This window comes from Anopheles nili, chromosome X, assembly GCF_943737925.1.
Source record: "Anopheles nili chromosome X, idAnoNiliSN_F5_01, whole genome shotgun sequence".
In the NCBI taxonomy this organism is placed as follows: Eukaryota; Metazoa; Arthropoda; class Insecta; order Diptera; family Culicidae; genus Anopheles; species Anopheles nili.
The window spans coordinates 1,193,937-1,221,385 of NC_071293.1; the positions used below are offsets into that span (position 1 = coordinate 1,193,937).

The 27,449-nt window shown below is 49.3% G+C and overlaps 3 protein-coding genes across 3 annotated transcripts; 2 read left to right on the forward strand and 1 right to left on the reverse strand.

Annotated features, from left to right (window-relative positions):
• Window positions 1-5,396: 5,396 nt before the first annotated feature.
• Window positions 5,397-10,612, forward strand: LOC128729306 (J domain-containing protein). The gene is made up of 3 exons (XM_053822976.1): window positions 5,397-5,483; window positions 6,749-6,850; window positions 6,964-10,612. Exons 1-3 carry the CDS (start codon window positions 5,397-5,399, stop codon window positions 7,315-7,317), a joined length of 543 nt encoding a protein of 180 aa, XP_053678951.1. The 3' UTR covers window positions 7,318-10,612.
• A 715-nt stretch (window positions 10,613-11,327) lies between these two features.
• On the reverse strand, window positions 11,328-15,382 carry LOC128728353 (prolyl 4-hydroxylase subunit alpha-1-like). Its single transcript, XM_053821976.1, has 8 exons — window positions 15,265-15,382; window positions 14,423-14,468; window positions 13,176-13,301; window positions 12,583-13,070; window positions 12,344-12,516; window positions 11,723-12,274; window positions 11,488-11,653; window positions 11,328-11,413 (listed from the first exon to the last, which is right to left on the reverse strand). The coding sequence occupies exons 1-8, from the start codon at window positions 15,380-15,382 to the stop codon at window positions 11,328-11,330; spliced, it is 1,755 nt and encodes a 584-aa protein (XP_053677951.1).
• A 2,993-nt stretch (window positions 15,383-18,375) lies between these two features.
• LOC128728358 (neutral ceramidase) lies at window positions 18,376-21,083 on the forward strand. Its single transcript, XM_053821981.1, has 3 exons — window positions 18,376-18,474; window positions 18,542-20,340; window positions 20,405-21,083. Exons 1-3 carry the CDS (start codon window positions 18,379-18,381, stop codon window positions 20,580-20,582), a joined length of 2,073 nt encoding a protein of 690 aa, XP_053677956.1. The 5' UTR covers window positions 18,376-18,378; the 3' UTR covers window positions 20,583-21,083.
• The last annotated feature ends 6,366 nt before the right edge of the window (window positions 21,084-27,449 follow it).

Below are 27,449 nucleotides of genomic sequence, written 5' to 3' on the forward strand. Positions count from 1 at the left end.
CTGCCCCTCCCCATTGCCACGTTTTCCACCCATCCTTTGCAGCGCAGAGCGCTTCCTAGAAAGCCTGTAAATTCGCAACCCGCTACGATACGGTTGTGTTCGTACGTACAAAAGGCTGCCCGAAACCCGGGTCCCGGGGTGGTTGCGATAGCGCAAGGGGGATGACATATTCGAGGGTGGATTAATGTTAAATCGGTTGAAAATTTTCCATAACTCATCCTCCGATATGGCGCACGAGCGTCACCGTGAAAATAGAGCGCGCTCGCTTGTTGCCCGTTTGGAGAGAAAACGGCATATTTGTTCTACAGCCCGTTTCGTCTCCCTCCGCGCTCCTCAACCAACCCACCCCACCCCACCACACCCACATCTACTTCATCTTGATTCCCCCACCCACGGCTGGCAGCGGCTTTCCATTGCTTGCTCGGATTTTCCTTTAATAACACTCACTGTTGCTCTGGTGGTGTTTTTCCAACGCGCTCGTCACAGAACACCACGGGCACAGCGGCGAGGACACCGGTGGCTTGCGTGTGTGTGTGTGTGTGTGCTTGAATGGTGGAAAACTGCATCAGAATTGCTGGCACGGAATATGCCCGGGGTGCAAAGAGCAGAGGCCCGCAGTAGTTGTTGCATGCAGGGCGTCTATTTTTCATATTAAATAGTGCATTTGCAAAATATTCATGATATTTATATTTGCTTTTGCAGCCAAACGGTGACGCGAGAAAAGAACCGTCGAGCTGTGGCGTGAGCGAGACAGTGGGAGAGAGAGAGAGATAAAACGAGAGAGAGAGAGAGAGAGAGACAGAAATAAAGAAAACCGAGTAAAGCCGAGATGCAGCTTCAAGAGCATGGACGTTGCAGATGAAATCTGGGCAGATTGTAGACGTATTTCAAAGAACACATCGAGCAGGGATTTGATGGAAAATGTTTTTCATTCCGCTCCACCCTTGGAGCCGTTTACCCAGCTGTGGAAAACCCCCAACCCATGGGGTCGCGGAAAATGGGGTCGGCGCAATGTGTGCGATTGGTGCAAGCGTTCGCCGTTGCTTTGCGTTGTTGCTGGTTATCAACTATCAACAAACACACGAACCTCTCGATGTCCTGTCTCGAAGGAGCTACGCGGAGTAGCGGTTGGTGTACAGGGAGCGAAGGGGAGGAAAAATAATGGAGCTGGCGCTTGGGAATTGGAGCGCTTTCCACGGTGTGGGGCTCGTCAGTAAGCCAGCTGTGAAACGATGCGCAAATATATGGCCTGCGACAGTGCGGAAAAGTGCGAAACGAGAAAAAGAGATAGAGAAGAGACCGCGTACAGGGACCTAGAAAGAGATGTGTGTGCGTCGCAGAAAACGAACGAAAACCACCCGCCCCCCCCCCCCCCCCCGTGGCGTTGGATGAGTGAAAGACAAACACCGAATAACGCCGCTATCAGAAAGTTTCCCAATTTCGTTCTCCTTGAGCTCGTCCCGACGACACGGCCAGATCCTTGCAGCATGCAGTGGGCCTTTCTCCGCCCCCTCAATGTCAAGCTGCTCATCACGGGGTGGTGTATTTCCATCGGTTTCCGCTCGCCACTTAATTTGATTGCTTTTCCAGCCCCCCCCCCCACCCCCTCCTAACCATGTCCTGACGCGGGAAAATGCCGCCTTCCAGCCTGGGCCCGGTCGCAATTACGATTCCATCATCGTATCGCATGACCTTCCGGTGAAGAAAGGACTGGTGGGAGGGGTGAACAGACAGGGGAAAAATGGAAAACATCTTCTTGCGAAGCCACAAGCGCACGTTCCGTGGATTTTCCCATTTTTTGTTTGTGTGATACGACGCAAAAAAAGGCGAAGGGCAAGCTACGACGCGAACGTGAAAAAGAAAGGAACAAGACATCCTCATCCCGGTGCGCTGAGACGGATTGAGCGAGATTTACGATGGCCGGGAACGGTTCCAGAGAAAAGCGCGCCAACAAAGCCGTGTCCTTGCACAAGCGGACGGGTTTTTCGCGTACGCCACGCTTTGACGGCCCTTTTACTCTTTATTAGCTGGCTATATTCGCCACACGCCGCACGGTTTTCGTTGCTAGGGGTTGGGGCGTTTTTCCGGACTCGCTTTTCCAGCTACTACCCACTTGAGAAACGGCAACCCCAGCAACCGTGCGCGACGCTAAGCAAGGGTTTGCAATTTTTTTGCACGCGGTTTTTTTTTGCTTTATCGAACTCACTTCTCGTGATTTTCTCGCTTTCCTCGACGCGCGGCTCCAACGACTGCCAAAAGTGCGACGACTGCTTTCAAGGAAAAATATCCCCCACCCCATCCCTCTCCCCCTTCCCGCTCCTCTTCACCCTGGCACTCTCACGCTCTCACCACCCCGCGGTTCCGTACAAGGAAGATAAATAAAACTATTTTTAATCCGATCAATTAGTCAATGTCACTCGCGTGCAGCTGACGTTCTCGGGCGGGTTTCGCTCGCTTTGTTTGCTGTTTTGTGACATACCGATGGTAAGGGCAGCTAGGCATCGCCTTCGCTTTCTAAATCGCTTGCCAGCACAGCGGCTACGTAACCTCGCTGCGATCGGAGATCTTTGTTTCCGGCACGCACACGCTCTGTTTGGGGTCGCTTAAGGAGGTTTGCGAGCCACCAGCACGAGGGTGTAGGTTATTACTCCCAACGAGCGCCACCGGCCTTTAAGAGTAGTCTTAATTTGGAACGGAACACAGCACAGCGGAAATAACGACCGCTGGGAATGGTACACCGTTTATCGATTTGATGCTGGAGGCGAATTCGCGCCCCTAAAGCCCGAAGGGGGTGGCCCGTTGATGGGCTTCCAAATTGAACTTTGCGTGATCGACTCAATTCCGGCAGGTATCGGAACGCTCGTCCACACACACGCACACACACACACACACACACACACAAAAGACCATCCGACGGGAACTGCGGCCGAGGAAAAGCGCTCGAGAAAATATTGATCCCAAACAGGGAGCAACGTGGGCGCTGCTTCATTCCGTGTGCAAAAAGGATGAAAACGAACAAAAAAAAAAGATAACACGCCATCCTGCGGCCCGGATCCTCATCGTTCATCGTTTTCATTGAACACGCTCGACGGATATTTCCTCCCTGTCAGGGTCCTGGTGCGGCTCCCCTCTGTGCCCTGTACGTGTCACTTCCGCTGCGGCGTTCAGCACAGGCTATTAATGGAAGCACCTGCGAGCGGTTCTGGCGCTCGTTGGTCGAATTCTAAAACGAAACAAGACGAAACGAAACGTCTTTTTGTGCCCGCTGCTGGAACGCTGTGAACGGGATGTGAAAACTCCACCCAGCAAAAGCGCACCCACCCCAAAGGACCCGAAAGTGGCGAAGGATTAAGCGAACGGTGCGACTGGGAACAGGAAGAAGCAAATTAAGTCCTGTTGCTTCGGGGCTCGATTGGCGGAAGTGAGGGAACGGAGCGGAGCCAGAACATGCCAGCGATCACTGCTCGTTAGTAGTCCTGCAGCCTATTCATCCAGCAAAAAAAAAAGCACACCGAACGAGGACGATGGTGATGTGAATGGCGAACTAGCGCCCATTGTTAGGCGAAATAGTAAGCGTCGGCCTATTGCTGATGGCGGGAGAAAACAGCCTGGGAAAATCGCGGGAAAAAGTGTTACCCCTCTGGGGAAAATGCGGTCGCATCAAAACTGCGGGCAACAGGATTCACACCAGCCTCAATATGCTGTGTGTGTGTGTGTGTTCGCAGGTTTGGTCAGCGATTGGGCTTTCCAGGCTTAGGGTGCTTAAAACATCGATGAAAGCCGCACTGGGGCAGGAGAGACGGGTTTAAACGTGGTTATTTTTAGAACACGGATGCTCGGGCGGAACTCGAGCTCTCTCATGGACAGGCGAAGGCTCAAACAGCCTCACGGGAGCAAGGATTGGGAATGGTGGATAAGTTTTAAAAAGGATGATCCTGGCAGAAGCTGGTAAAAAGCACGAGTTCAAGCGATTCTGCACACCTTTAAGCTTAAACAGGCCGCTCTGAACACGCGCGGAATTGGGGATTTTGAATTCCGGTTTGATATTTTATAATTAACACCGACAAACGTGGGTCGTAAAACCCCCACCGTACGGGAAACCCTCGTTTTCTCAGATCGTTGGTATGTGTTAAAAACAACCCCTTTTTCGCTGGTAAATTAGCTAGTCTAATTGTCTTGCACGCTCTGGCATACATAAATAATCGCAATTAATGCCGCACGGGACGAGGTTCGCCCGGAATTCGACAGGTTCTCGGTTTCGCTGTAATCACCAGGCCCAGGAGTACCTTGGCGGTTCGTTACATTTGCGCCAAACCTCATGCTCACCGCTCATCGATCGACTTTGGAAAGCTCTGTCTGAGCCTGACCCGGCCCTGGGTCTACTGGGGAGCCTTCGTTCGCGCTCTCTGTGCCTTCTATTTCGCTCTCTCTCTCTCTCTCACTCGTGCCTTCTCGCTCTCTATCTCGCTGTCTCGCTCTGGTAGCACATCGGCGCAGCATTCGCTCGCGGGGCTTTTTGTGGCAGTCTCGCCAGGGCTGGCGCTCTTGGGGCTATCAGCTAGCGAACGGTCACGACTCTCAGGGCGAAGATGTAAACGACCTGTTCCATTCAGTCCAGGTCGATCAGAGGCGCCTGCCGGAGGTTCTCGAGTCCGCAAAACGCTAACCCCTAGTCAGTACTGCTGCACACGTTCACACGGCCACAGGCACGACACGTACGAGAAACACACATACAAACGCAGACGTGTTCGGAGTGTGTTTGACTGGCCGAGGGTCAGTTTGGGGCAACTCGATCGTCTAGTAAGTGTCCCTAAAGTCTAGTGTGAGGCTGTGCACCGTTGGTGAGCTGGTGTGTGTACGTCGCGTAGTGTGTGACTCACAGTTGCGTCGCAATCGCGCCATTCGCGCCGTTCGAATAAATTGGCAAAAATCCCCTTTGGAACGTCGTCAATCAAACACTTCACTTCACTGGAAACATTCCAAACCAGCTCACGAGCCAAACCGCTGAAACGCTGAAAAAGAAACTCGTCCCCTTTGTGTGGCTGTGTGTTTGGAAAAGAAAAAAGGGAAAGTACGCGCTGATTTGTGCCGCTCGGTGTTTGTGTTTGGCTGACCCGAACCGGAGGGTGTCCATTGCACACGGCAAGGTCATACGTCTGGTGGTACTGGTCGCACATCAACGAAGGTACAAACCCACAACCGCTAATCACCGAAACGGGCCCAAGGTGCTTACACAGCTTGCCGGTTTGTTGCAGTGCGGCGCGGCGCGGGAAAACAAGCTCCAATCAACAAACCGGGCCCTTCAGATTCGGTGCATACACACACACCCACACACGCGCACATCACCCACGTCGCCACCTCAGCAACTCAAGCAAAGCGGTTGCTGCTGCCAAACAATGAGCGGAGTCGACGAAATTCTCACGTACAAGCGTGACTCGAAGGAGGATCTGTACGCGTTGCTAAACTGCAGCGAATCATCCACGGTAGGTAGAAAGGTGCCAAAATGCAATCAACGTGTGGGAAGTGCATTGCGGTTGAGCACACAAACACACACACACACACACACACCGCTGCAGGGCCATCCTTGAGGGAATCGATATTTGAACGTTACTTCCTCCAGAAGTATCGCTCAGTTAATCCTTTCCAGGTGCAGCAACGCCAGACGCCAGACAGAGAGGCGCAAAGGGAGAAGGCTGTGATAGAGAGAGACGAAGTACGAGAGAGAGCGTGCAGTTTTAAACAAAACGTTACACCAAAGCAAGGATAGAACGTGGGCTGGGCAAGTGTAGCAGAATATGGCAAACGGTTTCTCTTTCCGGGAGTTTTCCGAGCATCCCGAGGCCGTTCAAGAATGGCCCTGGATTTTGCACACAAGCGTGCGATGCACCTGATGGGGGTGGTGGTGAAAAATACCAACACCAGCGCCGGGGAGGAGGCGAGTAAAGGCGAGAAAAAAAATACAAAGTGACCTCAACCCCGCGATGTTGGCGACTTTTTTGCGCATTGTATATAATTAGTTATTGCATTCCGTGAAGCTGCATTCATTTGCTGGTGAAGTCGTGTTTGCGGTTCATTTTTAACTGTTTTTGTAACACAGAAACCTTCATCGGTTTGCTGGCTTTTCCATTTTCCACCCTGCGCGCTCGAGCGGTGGACTCGTTTCGCTTTAAATAAATGCCATCGTCCCGATGTAATGCGCCACACGGACGTCCAATGAACTACCCTGGGGATAAATAAACTCCAGTGCGGAGCCTGAGGCGCGCTAGTGTGTGTGTGTGTATGTATGTGGGCATGCATCCATGCGCGCTTACATGCCGTATATTATTAATGAACCATCCTCACAAAGTCCTTGGACTGGTGGTCGCTGAAGGCGATGAATGAATGTGCGGACAGATGAGAGGGATCCGGTGGGGTTGGTGGAGGCTGGAACGAAATAGCCAAGATAGGGCCAGGAGAAAAAAAATCCCCTACTGCATGAAGCATGACGACGGGTCGTTCATTCTACTAACGACTATGTCCCGTTGTTTAACGCTTTTCCAACCGCTTTCCCAGCCGCTTTCATCCATACACCCCTCACACATGCACACACATGTTCACTAGCGCACAAAAAGGTGCACTTGGGAGGCACATGTTTGTGCAATGCAATCTTTTCTTTTTAACAGGATACGCTTTTCCGTTCACCCTCACGGTCGGGCATTAATTGCAAAGTATTTTTCTTCTTCGCTGTGTTTCTTTTGCCAATACGCAGGTTGACCAAATTCAGGCCGAGTTTAAAATACTCGCTCTGCAGTACCATCCGGACAAGAACGCCGGGGACAAGGAGTCGGAGGCCAAGTTCCAACAGCTCAAGGTAATTACAGCGACGATGAACGCTGCGTCCTTTTCATTTGAAACCGTCCGTTATCGTGTTGCGTCCTCTTGTTGTGTGTGTTTTTTTTTGTCTTCTTCACCTCCATGCACCAGGAAGCCAAGGAGATCCTGTGTGACCCGGAAAAACGCGCCAGCTATGACAAGTGGCGTGGCAGTGGCATCCAGATCAGCTACAAGAACTGGCTCGGCATGAAGGAGCACGTGCAGCAGAGCATGCACTGGGCCATCCCGAAGACCAAGGATCGCATGCTGCCGGAGGGAGGCACCGGGACTGGGTCCGGGACTGGTTCTGGAACAGGATCCGGTCTGAGTGCGGCCCAACCCAACCCAGCCCATCGCCGTGCGTCGGAGGGTGGTGCAGCCCTTTACTATGGTGGGCGTAAGGGTGAGTGGGGCTCGGAAAACTCGAGTGAAGTCGTCAGCAAGTTCCGCAACTACGAGATCTAAACACCGTGCTAAAAGTGACATTACATTCCTCGCATCCGTTCGGTTCCTTTGGCTACCTGCAGGGATTCGTCCGCAAGATGGGTGTCCTGTTGGTGGCTGGTGGAATAGAAAAAGGGTCGTTCTTTGTCCGCCAACCTCGTGCAATCTTTCCCAGCCCAATGGGGCCGAGTTTCGTCTTTGAGAGTCCTTGAGAGGTATATTGCGAGCGCGTCCTGACGCTGGAGAAACACCCATTAACATAAACGCCTCGTTTCCATTGCTCTCCCGAGAGCGTTCTGCTATTTCCTGTCCTATTCGACAGGATGGTGAATTTAATGAACTCACGGTTGAATTGATAAATGGAGCAGACACGTCCGTGTGTCAAGTGCTGGGCCTGGGGGTTAGGGGACGAAATGAACCGGACTTTGCCCAGGTCGGGTCCTTTGTGGTCCATGAACATCTCCTCTCTTATATGTGCTACTTTCAAAAACCCCGCTTAGTTGCAGGGATACATGTCCTGCCCACTCAACGATCGTTATGTTACTTTGCTCCCCGACGCGGTGATGTGGAAATGACTTATAATCAATTGTAATGCGAACTACTTTGAAGTGAGATGCTAAACTGGGCCGGAATTGCAATCAGTGCTTAACATAACTTGAATCAATGAACGAAGTAAGGATGGAGATATTCTACTAACAATGAAAGCAAATTACGTTGGCTTGGGTGACTATCGAAGGGATGAAATAACTCTTAAAATTGAACAATTAAACTTCTTGCGTGACGATATGGGAGAGATGAATAAGAGTCGAAAATCATTAGAAAAAATGTCCGTAAGGAAACCAAAAAAAAGGAATTATATCAATGATAATGAATATCGCACCATAGGAAGATGGTAAATGCTAATGTCCTCCAATTGCCAAAAGCGTCGCATGCCCTTACGTTCCTCTGAATCAATGTGTTATATGGTTGTTATTGTTGTTGTTACGCATTAAACAAGGGTTCCCGCTGCTTGCGAAGGGTGGGAAGCCGAATAGAGGCGATCATCCCCGGCGAATCAACGTTGCACAGACGACAAACTAGACAGACGCGGTACATTATTAATGAGAACCAAAGCGAGCAACGGAAAAACGTGCCGCTAAACGCCAGATAAGAGCCTGGAGGGGGCAAAACACAGCACCATGATGCGATAATGATGTAAGACGACAAAAAGAATACAAGAGTAATGATTTCCATGCGGTGCTAGCATTAACGGCTAACATTGAAACGGTGTACGCCCGACACGCGCTCTAACGAACATACTAGCCCACGAGCAGCAGAAACAAAAGCCAAAGGCCGCTCGTGATGCTCTCTAACAATTTTATAGTAATGCGATATCAAAATGCATATTACTACCTTGAACACACACAATCAAACATATTTTTGTTACCTAATATACCTAAGCAACTAAGGATATGACATTGTATTTATCTATTTCAATCAAGCTGTGTAGATGATAATATATTGATGTTAATGGTGGAATGATAGTCCATTTCCTCTCGTATAGGTATATATTTTTCCGTAGGCAAAGAGGACGGCACATACAGGATACAATCACTGGCGCATCACGCATGCAATGTTAGCGAGTAAGAAATTGGAACGTAATAATCTGTCAGACGCAGTGCACCACATTGCTTCACCCCAGTGTGTTATCCCGAGCCCCACGCATTTCTGTCCGTGGCTGTCGGATGCATGGTGTGGAGGCGATGGAAAATTTGGCCAATCGTCTCGAGCAACCGAACAGAGTGTGCACCATCGTTATCCTTACTCAATTAAATCAAAAGCAGAAAACAGAACAAAAAATAAAATGAGATAAAATCGATGTTTGATACGAGATTGTGATGAGTGCGGCTTTTTCCCCGGTACCTCGGAAATGCGGTTGGCATGCCCTCGAAATTATTGACTTACCTAAACGACCTTTTTAAGATTTGGATATCCTTTTATACTGAACCGAGAGAGCGAGTTTTCGCTTGTTTCGCTGACGTGATCGCGCGAAAGAGGGCTGATGAAACAAACAGAAAATAATGAAGACAAATCAAATGAGCATATGATAAACCAAACCCTTCACACGTAACTTACGTAATATCAATGAAACCGAACAGGATATCAACCGATACTATATACACATCAATGTTTACCCTCTCAAGACGCTTCCGTGAAAAAAAATTGAACTTTTTCCCACATAATGATAGATTGTTTGAAAGGACATGAGGAAGCAAAAGCAGGGTGAACACAGAACTGGAGCAAAAAGCAGGGATGCGGTCGAGTTGAAAGTGAAAGTTAAATTACATTATTGTGTGACCGTGAAATTGCGCAGGAAGCGCGTAGGGCGCGATACGCCCACACACACACACGCGGCGCGATCGTAGGACACCCACCCACCCACGATGATGGGGTGATTCCTGATGTGATTTTTAGTTGCCTCTCTCCCGTTCTTCTCCGAGCATACCACTTTTGACCACTGCACAACGCGTGAGAAGGGAGATAATCAGATTAGATGCTAGGGAACTGCAGCAAGGCGTATTTAGCAAGATAGCGATATACATTCGTAACATGAAAGCAGAATTATATGACTATATACATAATAACTGTGTCTCGAGCAGCAACCATGCCGGGGCTGGCAGATAAATGCAACATATTATAATCTATTAGATGGATTTATTTGTGTGCGAATGATGTTTGATATACTATACAGATGAAAACTATACACGAACACAAGCTCTCCCCTCAAGGCGCCACCGTTTGCTCGGTGCATCGTGCATGTCTGTAGTACCACTGCACACGAACCAGCCCACACGTGCAGCAGAAAGAAAGAAGAAACGACACAGAAGTCAATAAAGTATTAATATTTATGTCATAGCAAAAGGACTCCGCTCCTGCCCTCTGAGCTGTAATAATCACTCCAGAACATCACAAAACTATCCAGATATATTAGTGTTGGAAACTGTTTTTTTGTGGTCAAAGCAGATACCCCTTGAACACTGAATAAAGCTATATTTCGCAATAATGAGAAGTGAAAACGTGTGTGTGTGTGAATAAAATTCGTGTGTAGAAGCAAACAACGTAGTAACTTTTCCAACAATGTTATTTTACGTAAAAACGGTTTATTCCATGGAGTAGTTTGGCATTTCTAGTTCATCGTCCGTACAGTCTACTTATTCTTCTGCTCGCCTTCATCGAATACAGTGCTCACGTGATATGAAAACTGCACAACACCGTAAAAAAAGACGACGCAACTTTTTCCCGATGCTTCTTTCAGTTGAAAATTAAGGTACGGCTTTCTAGCAGCTAATTTTTTTTCGTGTGCTGTCGTTTGGTAGCTTGGTCATATTACAACACATTAATTTCGTTTTGGTGTTTTGGTTGTTTCTTAAACGTAATATCGTCGAAAAATTATGATGAATACAGGATTTGAACGTTGAGTAGAGCTTTCGAGCAAATGGCGACTGGAGGTAAGATTAAAAGGTTATAAAACTAAGCCAGACTTTAGCTTAATATAAGTCTTCGTAAAATATGGTTAATAAAAGGAACGACAAACACATTTGATATCTTAAATGTAGAATTAGATGGAAGCCTCCAAAGAATGGCATTTTAAAAACTGAGAGTATTTAAGGAAAATCTGGCTTTTATACTCTTCTAGATGGCGTCAATTCTAGGCGAACGATTTACTGCCCTTCTGATGGCTAGTCTCTTTTCTCACTCTCTTTCGCTAAAAATTCTCTAGTACAATAGAAAAAATGATCAATTTTTGTTAGATCTTAAATCAAAGATTAATACGAGAATTGGCAATGGCAACTTAGTATACATGGTAGTAGTATTGCGTTAGATGAACGTACCGGAGCAATAGAGCGCTCCACGTCGATTAACCTACAAAATAAATCCTATAATGGCTAGAATCGAATCATAAACCATGGCAGATTCGTTTGGTTTTGGGTCATGGTTATGCTAAATTCGACTCCTCCACGGGCGATCAGCAAGCAGTCGCACTGGCACTATCAAAACTCTTCCACCTGATGGTCCGCATAGAGCTTGCACGGTCTTCGAAACTCCTGGCCGCGTTCATGAATCCATTTGTTAGAAACTGCATGGAAAAAGAAGTGAACGTTTGTGGTCAATGTCCTGATTTTTTGGGGGTAGAATTATGCTCTAACTAACCCCATTTGGTTCCAGTCAGCACTGGGCAGGCAGCATGCCTCGTTGCGTAGTCACCGTGACCCGAAGCATGCAAATTGTACCAGAAAGCTGCAGTTCCCTTTCGCGGCCACAATGCCAAATGCAGCGATGGAAACACGGTTGCTCCACCCTGCGTGACATCACTCATCTGTAAGTTGTAAAAGAACGTTAAGCAGCCGTTAAAAACTCTAAATTTCAAAATGCTGGAACTACTTACATAAAAGAGCACGGTGGCGATTCGATTGCCAGTGCCAAGGCTCTTGAAAGCGTTGCGTTCTTCACGACGTGCGAAGTCAAAGTGTGGCTCGTAATGGCCTCCTATGCCGTAGTTGACCACCTGTAACTCCTCGGCTGACTCCATCGTCAGACCCGTCATATCCTCAACGCGTCGGCTGATGGTGCGAATCATATCGTCCTCGGCATCCTTCAGCCAGGCAGATTTGCTAATGCGATAGTTGGCAAACTCGAGCTCACCCGTCTTGTAGTTTTGTACCGTAGCACGACGGAATCGTGGCCGAGCGTACTGCTTTATGCGATCAATCTCGTGGTCTGACATGACATCGTGGTAGATTACGATATAGGGCCTCAGGTAGGCTTCCTCAAGCTTCAGTGGACCGATGCGCAAGAACGCTGATCGGTTGGTAGTGTATCGACAAACTAATTTAGAGCGCAGCTCAATAGGCGGCTGTTGTTCACCGCGACATAGCTGTTCATATAGCTTTCGCTCGTTGGAATCGTACACGTGTGCTGTAGCTTCTTTTTGGATTTTCTGGGGAGAAAAGAGCAGTAGATTTTATCGAATGATGCAATCCCTTGATAAGTGTTCTACAACCCATACCGTGGTGGTGTCGATGGGCACCTCCTCACTGCCGTCATCGCCACGTAGAATCTTTTGCTGTGCCTCCTTCTGAAGCTCCTTCTCGTAATACGCCTTGTTGCTGACAGCTCGCTCATGATCTGGCACTAATTCCAGCAGTTCCTCCGTCATTGAGAGGGCCGTTTGGATGTTACCTGCAATTCACGGCAATTCGCGGGAATGAGAAATCCTTTTGCTCTCACACACACACAGCTCCTTACCTTGTTTGAAAGTGGAAAATGCCAAGTACTCCAAAACGTCCTCTTTTGTGGCTGTTCGGTTGACTTCGCTGGTGAGTCGATCCATCGCCTCACGCATCCACAGAACCGTGTGGTAGTAGTCCCCGTTAAGATAACTTTGACGTCCCAGCTCGAAACAATCTCCAGCAGTCAGCTCGGTGCTGTACTGGACCCCGTTCAGCATACCTCGAGCCACACTGGCCGTGTCGAGGTTGTACGTGTCCTGCAGGCGCATTAAAGCCACCGCAGCACCGTTGAGATCTTCATCGGAGGGAAACTTCAGCACACTCCGGTAGCTGGTCACATTCTCCAGGAACTCTTTACCGACCTCATACGTCATGAGGTTTTCCACGTACCGCCAATCCGTCGTTAGTCGCTTCGTTAGCAGAAAGGCGTTCACCGGATTCGACAGGTACGTGCTGACATCCCGCGCAGCTTCCGTATGTTCCCGCCGGTACTCGTGGACTTTTCTGTGGAAAATACAAGCTTCATTAACGGTGTTCTCGTTGGTGTGTAAAACGAGGGATAGCTGCATTCCACTTGTAACATTTATCACCAGCGGACGTTGCACTTACTGCCGTAACTGCATCAGTTTGTCCTCCTGCGCTTGGACATAATTGTCCAGATTGGTGATCAGCACAGCCTCGGTTTCCAGCAGCTCCTCCATCTCGGCGAGGGCTGTGAAAAGTTCGCCATCCACCGTTGAGTGGAGATGCAGGAGAATGATAAGCGTCGTAGTCCAAATCGGCGTCATTATCTTGCCCTGCTAGTACCGTGCGGCTGTTCTACTGCGAAGCTGTGGGAAGAATAAAGGATTAGATTACTTCTTGACGGTCTGAGAAAACATTACAGAGTCACAGAGAGATTGCTAAAACTTCAAAGAGGTTCAAAAGAGTATCGAAAATAGCAGCAAATTTCGTACACGTGGCTACTGGCCCTATTCCGCAGTCAATCCTTTCCACGTAGCCGGTCACTATTTTCCCTTTACACGTTCACCCGCGTAAGCAAGCATAAGCGATATGTTGACCGTTGCCCTCGTCGTGGCGTACGTGAGCTACGAGACTGTACCACCAGATGTTGCTTCGCTCGAAGGCAACGACCATGTGCGGATGCTGGAGTAAACCCACCCAGACCGACTGAGCCGCCGCCTTTGATAACGATCATAACATATTCCTGCCCAAGCCGCTGGCTGAAAACAGGAAGTGTGGTAGCATAAGAATCGAAGCTAGGCGTTCAAAGCCCTACCCCGGTTTTAGTTCGTTTGGTTGATAGCTGAGCATACTGCGAGGGAGGTTGGTACGACGGGCATCATGTGGCTAACACATTACTATTGCGCCCGTTTGCTAGCGAGGAATGTTCGCGTTTGATGTCGGTACGGTTTATGGACGAGCGAAAGGGTTGAATGGTGGGTGGGTGGAACGTCTTGGAGTATGCTCGCTTCTCGGTGATGCATGTGGGCTGTGGAAAAACAACCACCGTCTCGTGTTGGGAACCGAATGGACGTTTCAAAGACGGCGAAAAACCAGGGGAAAATGTTTTTCGCCCACCCGGCACCACTTGCGGAATGTTCGCCTACTTTCAGCGACACCTTGCGATGTACTTTGCCACGTATTCACACTTTTATCCCAACTTTTTGGTGACGATTCTGTACGTGTAATGCACCTCTAACAATAACAACCGATTCCTTTCGCTTTTTTCCCCTCGATGCACTGCAGCGGCTCAACCCACCTTAACACATTGGCCAAACGTACCGAAACGAATATTTATAATAACAATAAAACACACACTTTCTAACCTTCGAACGGTAGCGGAGACGCTTGATGCAAAGCAAAGCAGGCTGAGTAAGATGCAATTTTGGAAAATGCTTACTTCTTAGGTGCCGCTGGTGCAGCAAAATCTTCCGGCGGCGAACGCAGCACTCTTTGTTGTATGCGTTTTGATCCAAGTGACAGCGAGAGTAAATTGTTTCAGCTCGCGGTGCAGCAGCTTGTCCAGAGCAAGAGCAAGAGTTGATTAGTGCGAGAGCGGGATAGGGTGCTGAGAGAAAGAGAGAAGGACCGTCAGCAGGATTTTTGACAGTTCTCTGTGTACATTCCGTGTAACTATGGATGCAGTTACCACGGCAAAACTGTAAACATTGCCTCCTTTGATTGTGCCAGGATGCTGTCAGCACAAGAAAACCCGCTTTTCTCCGGTTCTTGTAACACGCCATTTTGTGAAAATGCATGGGGGAAAATCGTTCTATCGATCCGTTGGCCACAGGAATCGAACATCCCTTTTTCAACCACTCGTAAATCCCATCGTGCGAGGCTATAGCGAACCGAAGCTAGAGCGAGACAACATGTGTGCATCCCTCGTGCGCTCTCGCTCTCTGTCTCTCCGTCGTGGTTCGCGTTCGCCGCTACGCATCACACGCATCATTCCTTCCTGCCGCGGTTCGAGATCAAGTTTGTTGTCATTTTTAGGCAAGTGACCGTGCGTTTGTTTGTGTTTTATCGTCGTTTAATTTCTTCCGTTCACCGTGGAGCTTGTGAAGTGTGCGCTGAGGCTGAGGGTTTTGCACTGACCTCTTCCCTGTGATATCGAAAAAACCGCGCAGTGCGAGACCGAGACCTGGGTTGGGTCATGTTCCGTGCATCGCGGATGCGCTAACTAACGACCAACTGCTTTTCGGAGTGCCCGTGTAATGTTGCAACGCATCCACTACGTACAGCCCGAATGCAAGCTGTTCAATGTAAGTGTCTGGTGGGAAGGATATACCCTTGCGAACATCGGTCAACATATATCCCATGCGGGTCTGCAATCAAACCTCGCCAGCCTGGCGTGCAGCTGCCTGGCACAGATCGGACCCCCGAAAAAAAGAGGCCCAAATCAATAGCGAGTATTAGGTAATGATGCGCACGATCGCGCTGGACGCTCAATCGAGAGCAGATAGAGCTGTTGGCTTTCGAATGCGAACAACACCGCGGCACGCAAGCGAACATCTGCGAATGTGGTCTTGTTTGAACAGTCGACCGAGATTCGGTTACCAGCGCGATTATGCCGGCCCAATGGGTGGATATTTTCCGCTTCCTGAATTTCGTTTCACTGGACGATCGATTTCCTCACACCAACGAAAGTGCCTTATGCTTCCGGAGATGGCACGGGGCAGCTTTCGTTTTTATTTCCCTTTCACGGGGCTAAAATGTCGGTAAAAGTCGAACGAAATGCTGCCGACTGACCGCTGACACACAATTCTGGTCTGTTACGTTGCGATACCGTTGGATTGGTAGACGACCTCGCGACGAACGATTGTGCGCTCCCCCGGTCTTGTTCCCGAGGAGTGACAGTTGATTTCCTTGGAGTAGGAGAGCAAAAAAAGAAAAAAAAAAGAACTGCATCGCTGCAACAGCGCATGCCATCGCTCGAGGAATTTAGCACTCTCTATCCACTTGATATACGGGAGTTCGTTGTGCCAGTGGGACTAAAGTGGCTGCAGTCCCGTGGAACCCGTTAAGAATAGTCCTCTGCTTATTTGCGAGGATTAAGATGGATTCTCGCGATTACTATGCGGAACCAGCAGTGGTTTCCTCGAGTGGAGCACAGCACAATAAACATCAATATTACGCCTGGTTATCAACGACAATCTGGATCTCTTTGATACATTGAGCTTGAAGTTGAACGTCTCAACTTCAGTCGATTCGCGATGTTTATCACCTGAAGGGTTTGAATGTAAATCGAACGAAGATAGGAAAACCACTCGAGCAGAAGACTGTGGGTAATTTGCGTAGTTACTTATCAGATAAAACACCCTGTTGAATATGTATTATAAGCAGTCGTCATTGCTTGAATACAGTAGATACCCTTTAGCTATCTGTGCCAGTAGTGCATAATAAACCTCGGTTATTATTTTGAATTTTAGTAGTTTATTTGCAAGTTTGCCTAATCAGTGAGATTTTATTGTTGTCCTATAAAGGTATGACGAGGGAGTTTGGGATTAGTTTGAGTGAAGCGATTAAACGAATTCAATTATGGGATTCAATTTTCCTGAGTCCGTCGATCACGCGCAATATCCTGAGCTCAAGAACAACATGCGCGGTTTACATTTCTTTAGGCAAAGAGCGAAACCGCACATGGCAGGCGTGCCGCGTGGAGCATATAAAACGCTCCACAATGAGAGCATGGTCAGACAGTGCTACTTCGCTCCTTCGAGGTGTATAGCTTCTGGAGGGAGGAATATGGGACATGCGGCTCAAACGGCGCACATGCGATCGTGCACGTCCAACGTCGTGGTCAACTTTAACTAGACCGTTGACGGAATTGACTCGTGCTGATGCACAAAAATTGAACTGCATGTGTAGCTGTACAGTGTGGGCAAAAAAGGCACATTTGCCGGAAAATAGTGCGGTCGGTTTTAAGGAGCTATTTGGGGTGAAGGTTTTGGAGTTAATCTTCCAATCTACTGGCCCAAGATGCCATCGTGCCTTTTGCACTGGATCAGTCCCATTTTGACGGTCGAGTCTTCCGTTCGTCACTGTGGCATTCGGTAACAAACGGAGGCGCGTTACATAATCAAACAACGATACATACTGGTTTGGAGCGTTTTCGATGCGACTAATAATAGCGAACCGAATGGTGGTGGTTGTATCTGTGAATCGTTGTCTCGTTTAGATGCACAAAAACCATTGGTGTCGGGCTAAATATTCCGGAATACCAGCCCGATGGAATATCGAGCACGAGCTGGAACGCAAAAGAGGGAGTTTGGCATGCAAACGCTACCGAATGAGGTGGCAATGGAACTTAATGTGGCATTTACAAAAAAAACAGAACAATAGGTTTGCTAAAAAAATCACAAAAATCCCTAGCAACAAGCGGAACCACCAGCGCAAGCATTATTTAATCAAGCAAGCTGAAAAAAATAGCTACATGAAGTGCGTGTAAATTGAGAGCCTGTATGCCGTTGACGATGGTGTGGCTTTCGATTATGGGTAATTGGTCTAATTAACTGGTAATTTCTAATGGGGAGCTTGTGGTATTTGGTGCCGATTGCCGCAGATAGCATGGGCATGTAATTTACAAACAGAAAACGTCAACCTCGGGCTCCAAAGATGGATGCCGGAAATGGCATCCCGCGTGGTGTGTGGTCAGCAACTGTTGCCGGTGTTGTCGCTTATCGGCACCCATCATGTATGTGGTTTACTCTCACGCCATCACAACAGCATCACGATTAACTCCTCTGGGAAGCTGCTCTCCATCGAGACGACGAGATGTGCCAGACGAATGCATGCTGTTACATGCTCGTTTTATCTGCCAGCTGAGCGTCAAAACGGGGAAATCGTGTTAAATCGCAGTGAACAGCGAAGAGTTGCAGCACTATCGCACGATCGAAGCCGGAAACTGCGTCACGGTGTGAATGCAGAAGAGCCGGGTTCATTTACGTCCAGCTCTCCCGGTCTGTTTGCGAATCTGAAACATGATCCGACCGGCTTTGTTTTTGCGTATTTTTACAGACATCAGCAGGCCATCCGCAATCAATCGCTCGCAGTATGCCGGCCGTCGACGTCGTCGTCGCCGTGCATGTCTCATCACAGTGAACCATCTAGCGGAGTTGTTGCAGTGCCGGTGACTCGCCTTTCATTCAGGCTCGCAGCCTTCTTCGATCAACACCTTTGAGCTACAAGCAACTGTTTGAGAGAAGAAAGTACTTGTTCCTTGCATCTATCAAGCTCGAAAATGCAGAGTCGCTCAGGTAGGCCAACGTTCGAGAAAAATGGTCTCACAGCATGCTGTCTTCTTGCGATGATGATTTTCTCACTGGTCATCGGGACAACCGGCGCATACAAGGTTGGCGTAGGACGAGCTGATTGCACGGGGCCTTCGGTGGAAATAACGTTTGTAAGCTTAAACAATTTTTCCCAAAATACGTCAAACTAACGTTACGGTATCTGTATCTCAACTCTAGATGGGATATGCTCAGCTAACGCAGCGTGGAACCGGCATTCATCTGCGTCAATATGCGCGTTCCTTCGTTGTGGAGGACGAAGAAGGCGCACGTGTGGTGTTTGTCAGTGTAGATGCCGGTATGATGGGTCATGCAGTGAAACGAGACGTGCTAGCTGTGTTGCAGAAGAAGTATGGCGAACTGTACACGCACGAGAACGTCGTCATTAGTGGGACACACACCCACTCTACTCCGGGCGGGTTCTTGATGTACTTGCTGTATGATCTAACCTCGCTTGGATTCGTCCCAGAGACGTTCAACGCGCTCGTCCACGGTATCGCACAGAGCGTCATTCGCGCGCATAATAACATGGTTGATGCGCGCATTTACGTCGCAGAAACAGAAGTGTTGGACGCCAACATCAACCGTAGTCCCAGTGCGTATGAGAACAACCCAGAAGAGGAGCGCGCTCAGTATCAGTACAACGTGGAGAAGACGCTTGTACAGCTGCAGTTCGTACACGCTCGTGATGGGGCACCATTTGGAGCGATCAATTGGTTTGCCGTTCATCCCACATCGATGAACAACACCAACCGGCTTGTATCGAGTGACAACGTTGGTTTGGCTGCGGTATTGCTCGAACAGGAGATGAACCCAGGTGCGATGGTTGGTAAAGGCGACTTTGTGGGTGCTTTTGCGTCCAGTAATTTGGGCGATTCTTCTCCGAATATAAACGGACCAAAGTGTGAAAAGACCGGGTTGCCGTGTGACGTTCTCACCTCATCCTGTCCGTCTGGAGCTGGAGCCTGTTTTGCATCCGGTCCAGGTCGCGACATGTTCGAGAGCACGGAGATCATCGCAGGACGTCTCCACAAAGCTGCATCAGGTCTGCTCAGCTCGCGTGGTAGCGAAGCCCGTGAAGTAACAGGACCAGTTGGGTTTATGCACCAGTACGTGGACATGACTACGGCTGAAACTGTGCACTTCGATAGAACAACACGTAGTGCAGTGAGAGTAAGAGGTTGTCTGCCTGCGATGGGCTACAGCTTTGCGGCTGGTACTACAGATGGACCAGGTGCGTTTGACTTCCAACAAGGCACCATCACCGACAACGTGTTGTGGAATGCAGTACGTGACTTCATCGCTGAACCGACACAGGACGACAAGGACTGTCAGGCACCAAAGCCTATACTGCTTGCGACAGGACGGGCTCGCTTTCCTTACGACTGGCAGCCAAAGGTCGTGCCCACTCAATTGCTGGTGGTGGGTGACTTCGCAATGGCGGCAGTACCGGGAGAATTCACCACAATGGCTGGACGTAGGCTCCGAAACGCAGTATCGCGGGCTTCGGTAGCTGCCGGAGGACGCGATCTGCAGGTCGTAGTGGCTGGGTTGTCAAACATGTACACGAGCTATATAACAACACCGGAAGAGTATGAAATCCAGCGTTATGAAGGAGCCTCAACTCTGTACGGGCCACACACGTTGACGTTGTATTTGGAGCAATATAAGCGACTAGTGGGAGCTCTAGTGCGAAATGAATCGCTTCCGGCTGGCCCAACACCTCCGTACGAAGACGACAAGCAGATATCGCTCACCACAGGTGTTATCTTCGATTCACATCCACTTGGAAAAGACTTTGGAGAGGTGAAGGTGCAACCCGAGCCGACGTACGAAAGAGGTTCGACGGTCAGTGTAGTTTTCATTTCAGGAAATCCTCGCAATAATCTGATGCACGACAAGAGCTTTTTCACAGTTGAACAGCTGCAATCGGACGGTAACTGGAACGTTATCGCTACCGATGCCAACTGGGAGACAAGGTAGTAGAATGCTGGCATGAATGCTGCCATAAAAACCTGTACTATATCGTGTTTTTGATTTTAGGTTTCGATGGGAACGGACTTCCACTATATTGGGCTTCAGTGATATTGAGTTTAGCTGGACGATTCCTTCCAACACGCCAAAGGGAACATACCGAATCCGGCATTTTGGGTACTACCGTTACATTCTTGGCGGCGTTTATCCCTACGTCGGTGTGACTAGCACCTTTTCTGTCAACTAATGAAACTGAGGCAAAAATGTTATAATGTCGCCATATTGGAATGAAATATCTGGATGGGTGGGGTTTTAAACAGCAAAGAAACAAAAGCATACTATTTAGAGAATATGTAACAAAAGGAGTTCTGCGAACGGGGCCGTTTGTCTGCCGTCTTCGTGGCTGGAGATGTGATCAAATTTGATTTTAGATACACGCTGTATCACTACTATAACATAGGAATTATTACAGCATTAGTAATCGCTCGTGGAAGGTTTATGAATTCCACGTCATTAGAGTTGTTCACATCAACGTTACAATCGTAGCTTATTATAATGAAGGATACGATGGGATAAAATATGAGTCGAAAGGTTCCCCAGTGAGTGTGTGGAGGAGACAAGGAGACAAGCGACAGCGAAAACAAAAGCATTCCATACCTATTTTGCAACCAAATAGACTAGTCACTGTACGTTTGCGATTAGTTAGAAGTTATTCACCGATTTTGAATTTTAAATAAAACCCAATAAAATGAAACATTCTATGTTTTTGTTCGTCTGATGATATGAGCCTAAGAATGAGTATATTTTGTGTACAAGATAACGTGCAAGCCGAATATCACTTTGTGCAGGGTGTGTTCAAAGGCTGATTAAATTCATGCAGCAAATCTACGTGCTATGATGCATGAAATGCGGGCCAAAACATGTTATATTTCAATAAATGGAGATGGAATAGTATAAATAAATTTAAATAAGTCTTTTACTGGAACGTTTCGGGAGTTGTTTAATTTATAAAATGATGAAGCTTATGATTGCACCCTGGATTGGCTAGCGCACAGGAATATGTGTACCTCTTTGCACACTAACGCCACCTAGCCGTCAGATGGTATTTAAGAGGTTGCGAAGAGTGCAAATGCTCTTTGAACGATATCCCTTCGAAAAATCAAGAATTTAGCCTACAAACGTTCAAATTTAATGTCCATTTAATCTGTAGTCTCGCTCGCTTTCATCGATTGCCGACCACCAGCAAAGATGCATTGACCAGCGCGGATCAAGCCGGCTTCCTCTTCCTGCTATCACTGCAGCTAGCGGATTAAATAAAGCGAAAGATCATTCTACCATAAAATTTGCATTTTGATGGCTTAATTAGTTGGTGTGATGCGACTTTATGCGGGAGCGTCGTCACCTTCCATCGTTGCAGCATCGCATTCCACGGGAAAAATGCCATTCACCGGCCATGCAACTCGCACGAGGATGCAACCGTTTTGGTGGGCTTTGATTTTGAGACAAAAAAGATGCACCAATAATGGGGCTAAAGAGAAGGGCAGCAAACGCCACGCGGGACGGCAAACCGAAGCTGGCATCTCACTGGAATGGATTCGTCTGCTAAATGGACCGTAAAATCTGCCGTGGCATTCGAACGGCGGCATTCGTGTGCCACCAGCGTTAACGCGATTAGTTTTCCATTCGGGCATGAAAATGGCGCTCGTGGCGTACGAGGGAACTGTTTCATTTTCGCAGAACGCTCGCTGGGGGCGAAATTACCAGCCCCCGATGTTAGACCACCCAGCCAGGCAGCGTTCTAGGGGATGCGTAATTTTCCGTTCGTTCTGGACGCGCGGGCGACGGGCAATGAAAGCTCAAAAAGCTCGAGCGAAATTGATTCGATGCGGCAGATTTGCTGCGCTACTGACGCGCATTTGCCTGTCAAGTGCCGTGCCAATCGATCGGGGTGGTCTGACGGAGTCTCGGAAGTCGGAAGTAACCAGCCAGGAAGGCTCCATTCAGGTTCTGATCAGGTTGAGAGAGAAGAGTTGTGCCTTTGGCGAAGACCCGCATCGATGAGACCTCCGGAGGACTCATCGTCCTGCGGTGCGGTTTTTTGAAAAAAAAAAACGGATTCTGCTGCATCATACCGTTCGGAGAGGAAAAAAAAACCCCTTCGAGTTCTTCCTTTCGAGGAGGTTCCGAGAAATTCCTCGCATTCCACGTCGCCTAACAGCGGGACGGTAGAGTTCGGTTTGGGTCGGGTTGATCATTCAATTAAAAAGCACCCGCGAAGACGCGGCTAGTGAACGAGCACACACCGCAAAAGGACCTCCAAAGTGGGTCGAAAATGATCGTGTCATTCGCCCAGGCACGGGTTATCGCCACTGGCGCACCAAACTTCGCTTACAGATTCCGGTTTTTCTCGGTTCTGTCCCTAGGCGAGTTGTCACGCAACGGGGGTTATGGATGCAATCGCCGAGAAACGCATCGGTTGATGATTCCATTAAAAGTGTCGAGATTCGGAAGCGCATCGAATCGACCCTACCGGTGGGCCTCCTGCTGGTTTAACATCTTTTCCAACGGGGCGCGATCCGGGACGGATTGCCGAATCCCACACCCCATCGTGGTCCTGCTCTCGACGATCGTCGTTCGTGGATTTATTTATTTTGGCTCGATCCGCGTAGCCGCGTTTTTTTTCCGCTCCATTCGCTTGAGATCGAAACCGACGTTCCCGAATTGAATCGCTTAATTTAGCGCCAATTTGCTACAGATAGATTTCGATCTTCGCCTCGCGACTGGCCGGTGGTGGTCCTGAACTCAAACCCCAAAACCCGCGTATTCTCAACCCCAAAACTCAGCGGCTAACGAGAGGACATGGAGCGCGCACGCGTGCGTGTGAGCGTGGGCTCGAGCACTTTTTTTTGCCCCTACCGCTTTCACATTAATGGGGCTTCTGGTGCTTCCGATTTATCGATCGTATCGCGCATCGATCGGGAGTGTGTTGGACGTTTTCTCTCGCTGTTCGTTCTGGTCTTTGCCTTCACCCGGCTAGCGTCATCTGCGTTGACAACTCAACTTCCAGCTCGTCGACACGATCGTCGGCGCATCCTTGCTGGGGCGGGATTTTGGGAGTTTTGCTGGTTGATCGCTATGAATGGCCGGCACCTCGCCGTCGTTAGAGTTCCGGAGTTCCGAGGCCCAATTATTCATGTCTGCGTTCTAGCTACAGCAACGTGTCGCTCGCTCGGGAAGGCTCGCTCGTTTTATCTGGAAGCAAATTTCGAGTCAACGCAACGTTTATACGCTCTTGTTCGCCGTTGATCGATGATCGAAGATAAAACCGGCGCACACGCAGATCCTCGTCTGAGATTGCATTTCGCAGGCTCTCGGTACGGCTGCACCACCATCGTCGTCGTCGTTGTCGTCATTCGATATCTTGATTGTGATCCTGTGATAACGACCGGACCCGGAACGGACGAGTGTGTTTTTGCGCGGACCACATTGGGTCCGTCTTTAGGTTCGTTTTGAGTTCTTCCGTTTCGCTTCTTTTCCGGTTCACAGTTCGCTATTGGCACTTTTCAGGAGGGCAGCTCGTGTGGTGCAGCTTATTTGCATGTGCCACCGATGGCGGTTGGATGCAGGACCTCCCTGGGGTCCTTTAGCTTGAAGCGTGAAAAGAGTCTAAACCACGAACGCCGCCATGCGGTTCCTAGACGATATCAGGTGATGATGAAACACACCGGTATGTCTCCCGAAACTGAAAAAGAAAAACCCCTCTGTGGCATCCTTGTTCGGGTTTTGCCCTCACCTGTTCACACCAATCGATATGATCTGGAGCGGGATTGTCACCAGCTGCTCATACAGAAACCGTCACCAACCGTGCGCGTGGATGCGTCGCCGTGTCGGTTTTTCGGTCGTTTCTTTTCGGCCCAATGCAGAAGGTGCGATTGATTGGTTGCATGCGGGCGCATTTGCAATTTACGCCGGCAATTTATTGCCGCACGGAGTAGCGCAGATGTCCGCGACGATCGTGGCTTTTCACCGGTACGGTAACGATCGAACGCACGCATCCGCCACCTTTTAGTCGGCTCGATAGCGCAATGGGTTTGGCGAATGTGATCGCGCGCTTCGTCTGCTCCTGCGGAACGGAAAATAGTCCCAACCGCGTAGGCGAACCCGGTCAGGACGAACGAAATGGCAGGCAGAAGGACAGCTGGCAGGGGGTGACATTTATTGTTTTCCTCACCACCACCAGTTGGGAGCGCAAATTAATGAGTTTCGAAAATTTTAATTTCGCCAACTTACCCGCGCGCTGCATCATCATAATCATCATCACCGGCGGCACCTCGCCGGCAGCAAAACGAAAGACTGCAACCGATGCAAGCGACGAACCCGAACGGTGGCACGTTTGGTGACTTTCCCATCGCTGCGTTCGCTTCCGGGGCTTGCAATTCGCCTGCGGATAAGAGCGAGAGAGAGAGAGAGAGAGAGAGAGAAGTGCTCCACAATTTTTCGACTCCTTGTTCTCTCTCTCTCTCTCTCTCTCTCTATCTCATTGCCCCATCTCCCATTCTCCACCCCCATTCGAAGGGGTTTGAGCTGCAGCCGATCGCTGCTGGCGTTACGTAGCTGGTGCAATCTCACAACCGGCACAAATTTACACCTACCTATTTCGGGTGCCGTTCGTCATTACGTCGCGGAGGAACCGTACCCACACGAAAGTAAACACTCGATTAAGTGTGCTGTCACCAGCGCATCTAGGTGTCGCTTATGCCGGTCAATTTATGCGGATTTATTGACGAAACCGGTGGGATGGCTCCCGATCGAACGCAAGCTGGCGAGCTCAGCCACCCTTCTTTGGGGTGGTTGGAGCTGTGAAAATTGCCGCATATAATTGGTGCTAATTATATGCCCGCCTCGTAGTGGTGCGTAATGATAGCTTCGCTTTTAATCAGGTGTCAGAAGTCTAGTTTTGTGACGCTTTAGTGAGCTGGCTTGGTTGCTGTGTCTGGGATATAGTGGCTTGCTGTGATAAATATATGTGTTGGTTTTTTTAATTGCAATAGCAAGCAGCTCAACCGAGTAGGACCAGGATAAGGCCCCTAAAATTGGGAGGCAATGCCCAGTGTTTCTGTATACCGATTCACATAATTTAAATAAAAATTTCAAGCTACCGTCTGCTGTTTGAAATGTACAAGCCGCCTCTAGCGTGCAATATCCTTTGGATGAAGCAGTCAGGGATCCAAAGAGCCTTTAGAAATTTGATTGCTTCAAGGTCGTTTTGGTCCGGGAGACTCACGCAATTCCCCGACAAGGTGTAAAGGATCGCAGCGAGCTTTGTGGCAATTCGATTTGGGCCTAAACAGGAAACCAACTCTACCCCGGTAGGACTCGCGTTCCGGAAACGTGATCGCGGGACCCGTAAAATAGTCGATTTATCGTCACAAACGCCCCGCTTCGAGCTGTCTGTCGGTGTGTTTCGATATTTTATGCTCCACACACGGCCGAACCACCATTAGCGGGGTTAATCGATGTTAATTCCAACTCCGTGTTCCTATTTCTAGCAAACATGGGTTATCGGAGCCGATTTTGATTAGCTCGTGCCCCCTGGCGGCGAGAAATCGCCACCCTTTCCCGAAATGCGCGTGGCTCGCGGGGTTTATGCGCCGCATAAATTAGCCCGCGACGGAAATTCCGTGCCAGCATCGGGTTCGGACGCCGGCGGTGGTCATCTAATTCAATTAACAAATAGCCCAACAACCACGTGCGCGCAGCAAGCGAACCGAACCGTAGGGCGTATAATTATTATGACATCAAATTAACATGTAATAAATTGATCCGAGCGCCCAATCGTCGCCCTACCGAAGGGCTCGCAGGGTCCGTGTTCGATAGAAACATTAAAATAAACAACCCGGCGTACGCGCATCGGTCCCGCGATGGGCTATGCAAATGAAGGGACCGCGAAGGGACAATGTTAATTGCTTAACAAGCATATCCACCCGTGCCCCCGTTTCGGGAGGTTTGTTTTTGTTTCTACTTAATGAATCATGTCGGATTCCTGCTTTATTTGGCTTCACCATCGCGGACCGCCCGAGAGCCACCGTTTTGCCCTTGGTTCTTGGCCCTTGGGTCCTGTTTCGGACTGGGAAATCAAACCACGCGTGCGCGCGCGCACATTCTCGGAAGGACAGCACCGTGAGAAAGCTCGAGGTCAAACCGATTTGTGACTCGCACGGTGCAAATTGACCGGAAGCATCGGGCTGGCGAGCAATTACTCGCAATTTTCGGTGGCCTGGTGACAAACTGCCGCTTCCGTTTCGTTGCTGCACCGGCTTCCGTGGTGTCTGAAATATGCAAATTGCATAATGGGTTGCGTTGGCTGGATCCTGGGAGCTTCACCGCAAAACGCATTAGGGATAGCTATGACAGCTCACCATGGGAAAGGGAGAGGGCGCTTTTTTTGGTGAACTTTAGGCCCTTTTGTGTAGGTCCTTCACTTGGGTCACAAAGGCGCAGCGTAAGGGCACGGTGAGGTGTCGCAGGGTTTTCTCGACCCAATCGAGCTCCAAAACCTGTTCAGGAAGCCAGCCACGAGGATTAAACGCAAACCCCTCATTACTCGGGGTGGCAAAGCGAACTCGAGAAGGTCCGTGAAGGTCCGTGAAGGGCCGCGAAGGGCCAACATCGACGTGCTGCCGGGATCGCGGGTTTTAACTTCGAAATCGTGAGGCGATCGTATGAATTATCACTTTTGATTTTTATTTAACTCAACATGACATGATCAACAGGAACCAGCAGCATCGTCAGTTCCTTGGGTCAGTTCCTTGTGCGTCTCTTCACCTCCTGCCACACGCTACCCTTCCTCCCCACTCGTCCAGACGTTAATTTTCGGCCGGTTCATCCTGCAACACGGAACTCGCAGGACTTTTGTCTCATTCGCCCTTGCGTCCGTTTTTCACTTGTTTTCGTCTGGTGCTGTTTGATATCGCCGGGACGCATCGTCGGAGTCGCGTGGCCCATCTTCCCACCGCTTCCTTGCTTGCCGCCCTTCATCTCCTCTCCTCATCCACCCCACCCCACTCGTCCACCGAGCACTGGCTGCACTTTTATCGTCCGCTCCCGTTTCGAG